Genomic DNA, 12,623 nt, shown 5'->3' on the forward strand with positions numbered 1-12,623 from the left:
ATTGATGTTGGCCGAACATTCGAGCTTTGGGGAGGACGAGGCCCGCAATCGAGCCGTGGGAGCAGCCCTGCCGCCGCCAATCGAGCTATTGATGAAGGGCAGACCTCCGACTGAGAGCTCGGTTGACGGCTACAGGCTTGCAGGGAGAGCAGACTCCAACACCGATACGGAAAGAGGGCATCATAAGGGGTCGTAAAAGGGCTCAAGGGAGAGCAAAGTCTTCAGATGCACATGGCTCGAAGAAGGTAATGACTACAGCCCAGGGCCTCTGGCCCAGGCTTGGGGCGATGCTGCTGCCGCCCTCCATGTGGCAAGCCATCCCCTCGGCTCCTCGCCCTCTGCAGTTCTTGAATGTCACCTCCCACGTGCCTCTACCTGGTGCTTGGACACGTGCACCAGATTGCGTGCCTCCAACGTCCCGGCCGCAAACTCCTGCAGACTGGCCTTCACCTCGGCCTCGCTGCCGACAGGGACTGTCTCGTAGCCCCCGGCCAGGTCGTGCCAGGTGTCAGGGCACACAAACCTGCGGACAGGAATAAGGGGAGGGGAAAGAGGTTGATGAGGGGCCTGGCTGTCCCAGACCCTGTCCCCTGCATGGCACGCTGGTCGGCTCCTGCGTGGACCCATTCATGCGACGGCAGTGCACCTCCACGTTTCCTCACTTGACGGCGCGCTCCTCGAACTGCCCAAAATAGGTGTAGTGGCCGTACAGCTCGCTTGAGCTGGTCATGCCAGCGGCCCTCAGGTCCGGATTGTGCCGGAGGTAGTAGTTGTGGTCGAAGCAGGAGCCACCACGCGCCCGGAGGTATGCAATCCGATACGTGGTGCCCATCTGTACCGGGCAGGAGAATCGGTGGGTGCGGCCCTGGAACTGACCCAGGAGCAGCCAGTGCTCCCACAGCTCCAGGGGCGACCCTGCCTTCCCCGCCAGGTCCGGGTTGTTCTGGAGACGCGGTGGTGATGGGGTGTGGGACAGGAGATTAAGGAGGCGTTGCCGAGAGACTGGCAGGGTGGGGTCAGCCAGTGGCACAGGGGGAGGAGGAGGGGCGGACGCTGCTACCAAGAGGCATCACAGACCAAAGTGGGGTTGCGGCACACCGGCTGGGGAAATCCAGCACGGCATCGCAGCATGCGCAATATCCCCGGCCCCTCAGCTTCAGGGTGTTGCCCTCTCAACCCTCCTTGTCCCACCTCGGTGTAGAATCTGAAGTCGAAGCAGCCCGGCCCTCGGGCATTCATGGCCACCAGGTCCTCGGCACGCGAGGTCCAGGGGTCGGCCGACAGCGCGTTGGTGTTCACATCCATCGCCTTGTTTGCCTGGGGGCAGACGGTGGGGTGACTGTTAGGCTCTTGCGGGCCTCGCTCGACCAGGGTTGCAGAGAAGGCGGCAGATAGCCCTGCCCAGACCTGACACTGCCTGCATCTTTAGAAAGCGTCTCTCCCTGTTGGACACGAGATGCCAGGTTTGCTCATTCTTCCCATGCACGCCACCCCCCGTCCAGAAGCCTGGGCTCCCTACCTGTGCTTGCATCCACTCCTGGTACTTGAGTGCCGTCCGGATGTAGGTCCACTTGGCCTCCACCTTGCCAGCGTCCATGGGCACAAACATGGTCTCATACGGCGTGATGGACGCCCCGTCGTACTGCATCTCCCCGTCTGGTCGGACCCTGCAGTGGAGTGGTGCAGCAGGAGCCTGGGAGGGAAGCATGTGCCTGAGCCAGGAGAGGGAGAAACAGACAAGCCTCCCTGCTGTGGCCCCTTGGAGGCCTGAGACATCAACTAGAGGCCAAGCCTGTGATAAGCGTAAGAAATAGAGCACCACAAAGGTCCAGGCAGCAGTTCAGTGTAGGGTAGCCTCACCATGAGGCTGCGGTTGCCCAGCGGCCAGAGACACATGACACATGGCCCAGCCAGACAGGGTGTACAGGTGGTAGGCCGGTTGGAAAACCTCAAACCAAAGCATACAGCACGCTGCTCTTCAAAAGATTCGCTTCCCTGCCACGACCGCCCAAAACCTCACCTCCCATTGCAGTCCCAGTTATTCAGCGCCCACCAGTCCACACCCTGGTATCGCATCAGCAGCGAGTCCAGGTTGTACCCTGCGCGGAGCATGGCCAGACCGGCCCCGACATCAGAGTAGTACCGCGCGTCCCAGGGGCTCTGAAAGCACCGGAAGACGTTGGGGTCGGCCGCCAGCACAGCCCACCCATCCTATGGGCGCAGTGACTTGGGCAGGGTTGTTGCGGATGAAGAGAGACAGGCCACACGGTTGCCAATCAGGAATGCCAGCACGGTGCATACTCAAACATATGGTGGCAGCATGCCCATTCTAAACCCTGCACCCTCCCAACAGGTTCGGAAAGGCAAACACCCAAAACAAGCAGGTCACGAACGCGCACCGCGTCTGCCGCCCAGGCGTATGGCAGCACATAGGGGTTGCGGCGCCACTCCAGTGCCGCATGCCCGGCGCGCGGCGCCCCCTCGCAGCTGATGGCCGAGCCCACCATCTTCACGCTCTTCGTGAGGCGGGAGGTGAAGGCCTCCGTCCAGTGCATGACGCCGGCGGCATAGGGCGGGAGGAAGGGGCCGCGCACGCTGGAGTCGACCACCACCACGAATGGGAACTTGGTGGCATCCACCTGCTCCTCGATTGCGCCGAGGGCTCCCCAGGTGCCGGTGCATGCCGTGGTGCTGATGTACTTGGCGTTGGGGGGTAGCTCTGGCATGGCCAGGGGGGGCTTCACCGCACCCCCACTCGTGATGATGATGCGGTACGTGACGGTGTCATTGGCGGACAGGCCGAACTTGAGGAAGAAGTCAAAGTTGCCCATCTGCTCCTCATCCACGGCGTTGTACACATAGAAAACCAGGGTGGACGCAGCCCTGGCCAGGGGTAATGGACCAGCAGTAGCCGCTTCTGGGCACTTGCGTGCCAGCACGCCATCCACGGTCACGAAGGTATCCACCGGGGGCCTTTTGAAGTAGGTAGCACCCGCCTGGGAGTGAGACATCGAATGTGCTCCCAGATCACCCTGGTTGTTCTCAGCCACGAGGATTCTGGCCAGCTCCGCATCAGCGGCCCCCATGCTCTCCACGTCGGACACCATGCGGCTGAGCCTGGCCTGCACGACCATTTCGCTGGCCCAGAGCACTGTCGCAATGACGACTAGGCTGATCAGAATTGACAACAGTCTGGGGCTCAGGCAGCAGCCCTGCGAGCCTCCCCTGGCCCCCATCAGGTTCCCCCTCCGCAGGGTCATCATCAAATTTTATCAATGAAGAAGTCAGGGCATGTTGAAATGCGCGGTGCGGGATCACTTTGCGAACCTGCGTTGTGATCTTCTTCAATGTCAGTTTGCGTTCCCGCCTCGGAGATCGCCTGGAGGACGGCAGATGCTGGTTCGGTCGCCTTCTAGACAGAACTCCCAAATCATTATTGCAGTCATTTTCCAGCATCTCTCAGGCTAAAAAGGACTTTTCACAATGGCACTCGCGTCGCGCAGCCTCATCATCCTCGCACTGATCGGGGTTGCGCTCGCAGCAAAGGGCAGCAGCGTCAGGCATCTGACCAGCACAGACTTTGATGAAGTGACATCGGATGGAAAGGTGTACTTCGTCAAGTGAGTGAATGCCAGCATCGAGATGTCACACGCTCCAGGCTGCTACTTGAACGCGGTGTCGGACAGAAGATTTGTCACTGTTATCTCCGTAAGGCTCTTCATAACCCGTTCCCTCATGGCTCCGCAGGTTCTACGCTCCCTGGTAAGGTATTGCCTATATGTGGATGTGTGTGTCGCTCGTGGCAACTGCTGGGGTATACTTCTGCCCGAAATGAGACTTGCTCCCGAGGCTTCTCATATGGTTGCCCCTCTGCAGGTGTGGACACTGCAAGAAGCTGGCGCCCACCTGGGAGAAGCTCGCCAAGGCCTATGAAGGCAGTGAAGAGGCAGCTGTGGTTGCTGTGGACTGCACCAAGGACAAGGCTGTCTGCAACAAGGCCAAGGCAAGTTGATCACTGGTGATGTGCGCAGCAGATTTGCGGTGTTCATGTCGTGGGAGCGTGCGCTGGAGTCTCCTTCCCGATGCCGATACACACTGGACTCGCCCCTCAGGTACCTGGCTTCCCAAGCTTGAAGATCTACTTCAATGGCGAGCAGAAGGAGAGCTTCAGGAGTGAGTAGGGTGCGGTGCCGCCCTTGACCCTGCATGTGCAGGGCTGCTCCCCCCTTGGCGCCAGCACACGCATCCACATGTTCTCGCACACTACCATCCAGGTGCTCGGGACTACGACACCCTGAAGACCTTCTTCGATGAGAACATTGCTGTGTTGCAGGGAGAAACCGTTGCCTGAAGCATGAGGCCTGGAGGGACGTGGCGGCAATGGCCTTTGCATGGCAGCACTGGCACGCCAGACACTCCATCCAAATCTGAATATATAAGTAAGGTCACTGTAAATGTAGGGCAGAGGGTGAAGAATGTACTCGGAATAAATAGATGATCAACTTTGCGTCATGCTGCCCAGTGGAAACCAGGCTGGGCGCCTGTCCTCCAGTGCGGCTGTGCCGCTGGGAGTCTCCTCATTTCAGGAGGTGCGTTTACCCTCTACCGACCATGCCTGCCACAGCCCGCGGAAGACCACCTCCAGCCCCTGGACGAAGGCCGGGCCGTCACACAACGCGGACCCGAGCACGCGGCCGCGCAGCCCAGAGCGCAGCTCGCACAGCCCGGGCACGTCGCCGGCGGCCCGCACGGCCGCTGCGACATAGGCGTCTAGGTCGTGCGCCACCCATTCCTCCTGGAGGCCGACGGCGGTGAGCAGGCTGACGCCCACGTTGTGCGCGTGGCACCTGCCGGCCAGGGTCAGGCAGGGCACGCCTGGGTGGGGTGGAAGGGTTGGGGAGGAGGAAGCGGTGAAGGGAAGGGGTGCTGCAGGATCCTCAGACCCAGTGTTTCATTGTCGCAAGCCAGTGCTGGACCGGGATCCCCAACCGCCTCACCCATGACGAGGGCCTCGGCGGTGGTGGTGGTCCCAGCATAGGGCCAGGGGTCCAGGCCGATGTCCACGAGGCCGTACTGCGCCATGTGATCCCGGTTGCTGATGGCCAGGGGAAGGAGGTCCACCTGCACACGCAGAACGCGGCAGGGGGTGATGAGGGGAGGGAGTCTGACTGCCCAGTTCCTGAAGGGCACTCCAAGCCCGTGCGCGTTCAAGTGTCCCCCCCCCCCGCCTCCACGACAACCCGCGCACCCTGTGGCGCTTGACACCCAGCCCCTCGAACAGCTGCCAGTATCGTTGGCGCACGGGGTCGCAGGCAAAGGGCTTGTTCTTCAGGACAAGACGCGCTGAGGGCACGGCGCGCAGGATGCGGGCCCAGGTCTGCAGCACCCCCGGCATCTGCTTGGCCAGGGCGTTGAAGGAGCCAAAGGTGACGTAACCCCGGGAGGCCGCGGGGCAGGGCGCCACGTCCGGCAGGTCCTGGGCCGGTGTGTAACACAGGAAGCAGCCAGGCAGGCGGACCAGTTGCTCTGCAGTGGGAGCCATGGGGTGGGGGGCCTGCGTCGATGGGTGCTCACCGCATTCTGGCAAAGGACACTGACGTGTGTGCGTCGCCAGAGCGGCAGGGTGCAGGGCTCGCGGTTCTTGGTGGGTCAGCACCCAGCCAACAATAGCATCAGGCTGGGACAAGGGCGAGGACACTGCAGTGTGTGCATGCCAGACAGGTGTGCAAGGTCCATGACTGGCAAGTGCACGAGTCTTCAGAGGCCCCTCTTTCGAGGTCACGAGCAACACACTGTCCAGTCACTGCAAGCACACTCCACCCAGAAAGCACCAAAACCAACCTGTGAAACGCTGGGTTGTGTCTAGGGGGTCGCAGATGCTGTCAGTGATCCTATACTGCACTGCCTCCAGCCCAGTGCTGTTGGGATAGCCAATCCATGTCACTTGCACGGGGGACGGACAGGCAGCCATGGTCCCCAGACGGTTGTTTGCAGTGTGCCCCGTCAGCTCCACCAGCACGTCAATCTGTAGGTTTGTGATGATGGGGGCATGGCCGAGTTTGATTAGCATTTTACCCTTCAAACTCCGCAGGTTCGCGGCATCGTCCTACAGATCACGGTTCTATCGGCAACATCAGAACCCACCTCTCCTCCCAACACACACAAACACAGGGGGTGGCTACCTTGTCTTCACGTATTTGTTTCGCCAAGGCTGCCTCACTGAGGGTCGCGACGTCCCTCCAAACCCCTGGCTTCGACGTCACCACCCCTTTGAGACGCTCCGTCTTGGCGTCACCCTGGGAGGGGGGTGGAAGGACACGGTTGTAGGAGGTCAGACCCAGGACATGGCGATGCATGAAAACCCTGCCGCCATGCTGTCATGAGCAAGGGAATCTCAGGTGGCTGGAGCGCTCGGCGGCCTTTCACAGCAGGCACTGCACCTTAAGGCAGCAGTTGTATACAAAGAGCTCCACAGTGGCGGTGTTGTGGTGTGTGAGCGGAGCCTCGGCAAAGTAGGAGACGCTGTGTGTGAAGAGGTCCGGTGAGATGTAGCCGACCTGCGCTCCAACGGAGGAAGGAGGGGGGGGATTCTTGAACTGGAGGAGACCATGGTGGAAACGCTCAGGGATGTTCTACTGTATCCTACCCTGACTCCCAGCTTGAGCACAGGGAGGGGGACTTGTACAGAGCCATGCGTCCCCCCCCAGGGCTTATCAGTCTTCAAGGCAGCCAGAGACATTCCAGTGCATCCCTGCATCCCCTCAAAGCAGCACACCAGGCGACAGACACAGTGGCACTGCCTGCTCACCCGAAGTTTGCGTCCGGAAGCTTCATCGGCCTTGTCCCTCACCCGAGGCGGCAGGCGTGGGTGCAGCCTCTGGAAGCTCTGACCCCAATCTCGGTGGGCATCGCAGATGAGGTCCGTCTCACCGTGATAGACATAGTTGAGCGACAGCAGCCGATTTTGGCCTGCAGTGGTGCACGTGGGGGTTGGAGGAGGGGTCACTGTGACAGAGTTCTGGTGCCATCACGACAGCTCCAGCATGCCTGATGCAGTTCTGTCTCATCCCTGGGAAGAGACCTGCAGGCTTGATTGCCCAGCTGCAGATTGGGGGTATCACCTGCCCATTCCCACTGCCCCTCCTCCACTCCCAGCCCCCCTTCACCCGCGTTCCGGTTGTCAGGATCCAGGGCCAGGCATTTCTCGTATGATGAAATGGCCTCCACAGATGCGCCCACGTCCCTCTACATGGAGGAGAGTGTGAGAGTGGGGTATGTGGCACTCTGACTGCCATGGGCCAGACTCAGGTAGACGTCACTTCCTGATGACCCTCCAGCAATGCCCCAAACAGCATCTTAAGACTCGAGTAATACCCCCTTCCTCAGCACCCGGCACTATGAGGCCACCTGCAGCACTCCTATGTTGTTCCAGGCCTCTGCATACTCCGGCGCCAGGCTCAGGGCGGAGAGCAGGAGCTGCAGGGCCTCCTCAGATTGTCCCCGGGCCGTGTACACCACCGCAAGGTTGTTCAAACCCTGAGGGAAGTTGGGCCGGGCATTCAGGGCCGCCAGGTAGCAGGTCACCGCCCGGTCGATGTTGCCCATCTCCCTGCACGCAAGGGAGAGATTTAAAGGTACGGCCTGCAATGATCAAGTTGCCTACCCCATGTGGACTGAGTATCGTAGGACACCAGGCCCCCAGGACACTCCTGGCCCTGTAGGGTAACTGCGCGGCCTTGATTTCTCCTGACAGAGCATCCTTTCCCCTCTCTCTCCGCTGGGCAATCCTCCTCACCCATCGCCCACCTGTACACCACTCCCAGGTTATTGTGTGCCTCGGCGCAGGCAGGGAGCACCCGCACCGCCGACTCGTACATGAAGATGGCGCGGTGCATCTGCCCGGCCTCCATGGCCGCAACGCCCAGGTTGTACATCGACTCGCCGTGCAGCGGATACAGGCCCAACGCGCGCTCGTACAGGGCCACGGCCTCCTCCTGCTTGCCTGGGTGGGAGGAAAGGGGGGGGCGGGAACGTGGGATTTGTGGCGCCAATGTCAGCGCCAAATAGCCAAGGTATGGTGGCGCGTGCTCAGCGAGCTGGCACCAACCCACCCCGCCCACAGCTAACCAGGCAGGCCCCAGCCGCCATCCAGGGTGGGCTCCGCCTGGCCTCACAGAACCTGCATGCACCCAGCCGAGCAGATCTCCCCGCTCACCCTGCAGCTTCACGACGGAGCCGCGCTCGGACAGCGCCACCGCCAGGTTGACGCGCACGATGTCGTGATTCGGCGCAACGGCCAGGGCGTGCTCGTAGGCGGCCACCGCCTCCTCCAGCTTGCCCTGTGAAGTAGGTTTGGTGTGGGATACCCTCAGCAGTACTGCAGGCAGCACGCGGGGCCCTGCGTCGCATGCGTCGTCCCTGTCTGGCCCCGGGACGAGGAGTGCACCCGCACCTCAGCAGGAGAACAAGGATTAAACCCCACATACAAAGACCGATAACAACACAGACCACAGCAGCTCGCCTGGCTGCGCAGCACGACGCCCAGGTTGCACCAGGCCTCGGCGCAGGCGGGCGCGGCGCGGACGGCGTCGCGGTAGTGCGCGGCCGCCTCCTCCGCCCGCCCCTCCTCCCCTGCCGCTACACCCAGGTTGTAGTGGGCCTGGGCGTGGGAGGGGCAGGCCTCCAGCGCGGCCTCGTACCGGCCCCTCCAGCCGGGCACCCTGGTCAGCTTCTCGGCGGTGCCCAGGTCCGTCAGCACATTGGCAAGGGCCTGTAACACATCGGTGCGGGTGGGGGCCAGCCCCCTGGCACGCTCCAGGCACTTGAGCGCCTCCAGGAGGAGGGCCGAGGCTGTGTACACCGAGGCGCAGCCGAGGAGGGCGTCGATATTCGTGGGGTGGGACAGCAAGGCCTCCAGGTACGCTGCGAGCGCCTGGGCAGGGCCGGGTGGGGGGTGGGGGGTGTGAGGGGTGCTGGTGGGCGACAGCTGCAGAGCCTGGCATGACGAGTGTCCCTGTGGCCCGGCCTTTCCCCAGAGCAATATAGAAGAGTACCAGAGTGGCTCTGGATCAGCCAGTGATCAACGCAAGGACGCACCAGAGGTTTGTTGCCCAACGCCAGAAGGGCCCGGCCCCTGAGGCAGATGAGGTCCGGTCTGGCTGCCACGGCCTGGCCCGGCAGGTTGGACAGGAGGGCGAGGACATCCGGTGCTCGATTACATTGATCCAGAAGGATCAGGACTTGAGATTTGACGATTTCAAGGTCCTGAGCATCGGCAGGTGGCACGCATGGGGTGGCTGATGTTTCATGGCCAGCAGGTGACGCCTCATGAGGTAGCTGCGAAGAGGGGCCCGGTGGCATCGGGCTGGTCTGTGGTACGTCCTCTTTCAATCGCTCTTTCGACTCCATACTATACATGTCCTTGAGGATTGTGGCCTCGCGGTGGATGTAGTAGCCTTGCACCTGCTCGCCTGATGGACGCCTACACCATAGCGCGCGCTCGATGGTGTTTCTGCGCGCGGGAGCCCGCATGCACTGTCCAACTTCAGCCTTGTCGACGAACTCGCCTGCGCATGCATTCCATAGGCATATCTTATAACGAAGCGGGATACGCCCAATTGCATACTGCACGTCCCGAGGGCACTGTGTTTGTACTTGAGAGTGTTTGGTCGGCTGAACTCCTCTACGGAGCACTGGACAGGCATCAGCAGGGTGATTAGCGGGGATAGATTCCTCCAAGCGACCGATTACCATGGCCTCTGGGCGTAGGAGCCTGGCCGAAGACATCGCTGACCTGTTGGAGCCCGTCGCAGTGCAGGGTATGTCGAGAGTTACAAGGATACCGTCGCCGGGGAGTTTCTGGTCACGCTGCGCCAGCCTTCGACAGCTCTGTCACGCCGGAAGTGCTAAAGTCAGACAACCCTCCGCACCATGTTGCTGCAATGCAGAGGCTGAGCCCGATGCGCATGTCGTCCTGGATGGTGGACCCACCCTGGAAGAGAGCGATGAGGACTTGGCTGGGGTGGTGGGCATGGGCCGTGCCCGCATCTTGCCAGACATCGCCCTGGATGACCCGGCGTATGCCGGCGTACGCTCCTCCCGGGCCACAGCTTTTGAAAGCGATGACTTCACACACGACGCCGCTGAAGAGCCAGCAGAATCTCCCAGGGGATCCGATGCCAGCACCTCCCAGAGTGAAGACGAAAGGCCCGGACACCATACTGAACCCCAAGGTGAGCAGGAAGGCATGGAGTTGTGCAAGGTTGCAGGGGTGATATTGGGTATGCCGGGTTGTCAACAATTGTATGTGTGAGGTGGGCTTCAACTGCAGGGAGAATATGTGATGGGTTATGCAAACCTATGGATTTTGATGGTTTTGGGAATTGCATGACCCAACACCCCCCCGACTGCTCGTGCTGCAGATGATGACGAGGTGGCAGCCCTTGAACGGGCGGTGGAGGACCTGCAGGCAGGCGACGGCGACACCGCCGCATACCTTGCCGAGCGAGCAAACCGCGAGAAGCGCAAGGCGCTGGCGGTGCAGTCCCAGCGACGGCTGTGGGAGGCTGGACTGGAGATTCGGATCCTCCTGCAGCGCCTCCTCAAGTCCGCAGTGCGGTTTCCCCAGGTGAGGATCGGGAGGATTGCTGAGCAGGGCAGGCGCAAGAAGATAGAGTTGCAGACGGGGGGTTCCAGCCGAGCCACATGGACTCCAGTTGGAAAGGTATGCGGCTCGTGTGCCATCCACATCACGATGTCCCAATTGCTCCCACATCCCCTGTTGGCGCATCCATTTCGCAGGGCGTCCTGGCAAAGACCATCCAGGCCAGCGATCAAGGTGTGGCAGCTGCCGTCGAAGACATCCGGGCGGAGTCTGCTGGGGCGATCAGCGACTTGCTGGAGGTTATCAAGGGCCTGCACGAAAGGAACCCTGCCATAGCCGCCACCCCGCCCAAGTGGCAGCGGAAGGAACGGCGGGACAGCACGGCACTCTGGCGCTGCGCAGATGCATGGTACGAGGCCACCAAGCCCTTCCAGGACGCCTCCATCGACCGCTGGCAGAGGAAGACGCTGGTGGCAGGAGGTGCGCAGGGCTTTGTATAGGGTCGTCTGCTGGCTCTTGAGCAGATCGCTACACCAGTATAGGGTCGCTCGGAGGACACCCAAGCTGGGGACTGCTGTGCTGACTACATCCCGATATTCTGCACTATGACTCTATCTCTGGATACACCAACCCTCGCAGGGAACTTGAAGGCCCTGAATCAGCCTGTGTCGCACCAGGTGGCACAGCTCATGCAGGCATCAGATGCGGTGATCGAGCGAACGCAACTGGAGCGTGACCAAACTGGCGTCATAGGCCAACCGATCCAGCCTCAGGTGATTTGTCAGAATGTCATGGGTGTGGCTGTGGAGGTTATGGTTTGTCGAGGTGGGGAGTGGCAGCGTGGTGGAGGGTGGTGGGGGGTGCAGGGTCTTTCACCTGCCGATAAGAAATTTGGAAAATATATGATGTGTGGGGCCAGCTGTCGCAGACTTGTAAATCGCGGGCGTACGGGGTGCGATTCGACGCTTATGGGTCGCTCCATGTTCGCCTCGGACGCCTTAGACGCGGTTCATGCAATCTACGCCGTCACCGGAATTTAATCTCGGTTTCAAGATCAACACAATACAGCAGGCAGCTGGGAGTAAGCCCGGAGATCGCGATCCCGAGACCTTCGACGACACTGACTTCTACTCCACGCTCCTCAAGGAGTTCCTGGAGAGCACCGAGGCCCCCGCACTGACCTCCCAGAAATACGCGGTGCGCTGATGTTGTGTTGCATGGTCCATTCCTTGCCTCATTATCAGCTTTCGAGCATGCCCGTTGCAGCTTGTGCAGTTGCTCATAATTCCTTCCCTGGATCCACCCATCATGCAGGGCACCAAGAAGCGCAAGATCGTGGACCGACGGGCCTCCAAGGGTCGGAAAATTCGGTACAATGTGCAGGAGAAGCTGGTCAACTTCATGGCCTCTCGAGAAAGTGGGTCCCTGGTCCTGGCCTCCCAGCTCTTTGGCAACCTCTTCGGTTCGGGGGCGTGACGCTGCACAAGCTCGGCCATCCCCTGCGGCTAGTGATCCGCCCTCTTTGCAGCTGGTCTCCCCTGCCTGCCCGGCCCAAACATGCAATCCCTTGCAGTGCGCTGTGAACAGAAAGGCACTCAAATGGGCGCGTCGGCCCGTGGACGCAAGAGCAAGGGAGCTGAGTCGTATTGGGGATGGGCCACGCCGGGCGTTTACTGTGCTAGCGCCGCCTGCAGCGTGGCCTGTGCCTTGGGTTTCTGCGCCGCCACCAGCCCCTGGAAGGCCTCGGCTCCTATCGCCGCCTGTGTTGTGAGGGATCGGGGTGGGGGTTGCATGAGCAAAGGGTCTGGGTTTTGGAGAGTGGAGCGCATTCAGCCACGCAGTCCCCTCGCACAGCACGTCGAGCCGCAGCAGGATGCTGGGATCAACGAAGTACGGACCTGCAAGTCACTTGCCTGCTGTTGGGTTCACACGCAACCCCTCCCCCCAGCAGGGACCACCGTGCTGCCCTCCATGATCTGCCCTCTCCCCTCTTTGAGTTCATCCCCCCCCCCCTCGTATA

At 61.2% G+C, this 12,623-nt stretch overlaps 6 protein-coding genes across 6 annotated transcripts in view; 2 read left to right on the forward strand and 4 right to left on the reverse strand.

The window, feature by feature from the left end:
- Positions 1-354: 354 nt before the first annotated feature.
- On the reverse strand, positions 355-3,134 carry F751_5855 (hypothetical protein; the record flags this gene model as incomplete). Its single annotated transcript, XM_011401677.1, has 6 exons — positions 355-523; positions 663-943; positions 1,192-1,317; positions 1,520-1,667; positions 2,021-2,211; positions 2,400-3,134. 6 exons carry the CDS (start codon positions 3,132-3,134, stop codon positions 355-357), a joined length of 1,650 nt encoding a protein of 549 aa, XP_011399979.1.
- Positions 3,135-3,483: 349 nt separating this feature from the next.
- F751_5856 (Protein disulfide-isomerase 1) lies at positions 3,484-4,351 on the forward strand (the record flags this gene model as incomplete). The annotated part of the gene is made up of 5 exons (XM_011401678.1): positions 3,484-3,620; positions 3,748-3,762; positions 3,877-3,955; positions 4,113-4,173; positions 4,275-4,351. The coding sequence occupies 5 exons, from the start codon at positions 3,484-3,486 to the stop codon at positions 4,349-4,351; spliced, it is 369 nt and encodes a 122-aa protein (XP_011399980.1).
- On the reverse strand, positions 3,855-4,421 carry F751_5857 (hypothetical protein; the record flags this gene model as incomplete). The annotated part of the gene is made up of 1 exon (XM_011401679.1): positions 3,855-4,421. One exon carries the CDS (start codon positions 4,419-4,421, stop codon positions 3,855-3,857), a length of 567 nt encoding a protein of 188 aa, XP_011399981.1.
- A 161-nt stretch (positions 4,422-4,582) lies between these two features.
- Positions 4,583-9,360, reverse strand: F751_5858 (putative UDP-N-acetylglucosamine-peptide N-acetylglucosaminyltransferase SPINDLY; the record flags this gene model as incomplete). The annotated part of the gene is made up of 13 exons (XM_011401680.1): positions 4,583-4,875; positions 4,998-5,121; positions 5,249-5,526; positions 5,842-6,025; positions 6,246-6,296; positions 6,441-6,557; positions 6,809-6,969; positions 7,167-7,245; positions 7,408-7,609; positions 7,807-8,002; positions 8,216-8,339; positions 8,483-8,932; positions 9,097-9,360. 13 exons carry the CDS (start codon positions 9,358-9,360, stop codon positions 4,583-4,585), a joined length of 2,523 nt encoding a protein of 840 aa, XP_011399982.1.
- Positions 9,361-9,751: 391 nt separating this feature from the next.
- F751_5859 (hypothetical protein) lies at positions 9,752-12,079 on the forward strand (the record flags this gene model as incomplete). Its single annotated transcript, XM_011401681.1, has 6 exons — positions 9,752-9,818; positions 10,422-10,627; positions 10,801-11,083; positions 11,243-11,376; positions 11,672-11,800; positions 11,918-12,079. The coding sequence occupies 6 exons, from the start codon at positions 9,752-9,754 to the stop codon at positions 12,077-12,079; spliced, it is 981 nt and encodes a 326-aa protein (XP_011399983.1).
- A 194-nt stretch (positions 12,080-12,273) lies between these two features.
- Positions 12,274-12,623, reverse strand: part of F751_5860 (Importin-5) — a gene marked incomplete at both ends in the record, with an annotated part of 9,200 nt that continues 8,850 nt past the window's right edge. Inside the window, one exon of the mRNA XM_011401682.1 lies at positions 12,274-12,363. Within this exon, the coding sequence (XP_011399984.1) occupies positions 12,274-12,363 (90 nt within the window). The remainder of the gene's footprint in view (positions 12,364-12,623) is intronic.

Source organism: Auxenochlorella protothecoides (assembly GCF_000733215.1).
Source record: "Auxenochlorella protothecoides strain 0710 unplaced genomic scaffold scaffold72, whole genome shotgun sequence".
In the NCBI taxonomy this organism is placed as follows: domain Eukaryota; kingdom Viridiplantae; phylum Chlorophyta; class Trebouxiophyceae; order Chlorellales; family Chlorellaceae; genus Auxenochlorella; species Auxenochlorella protothecoides.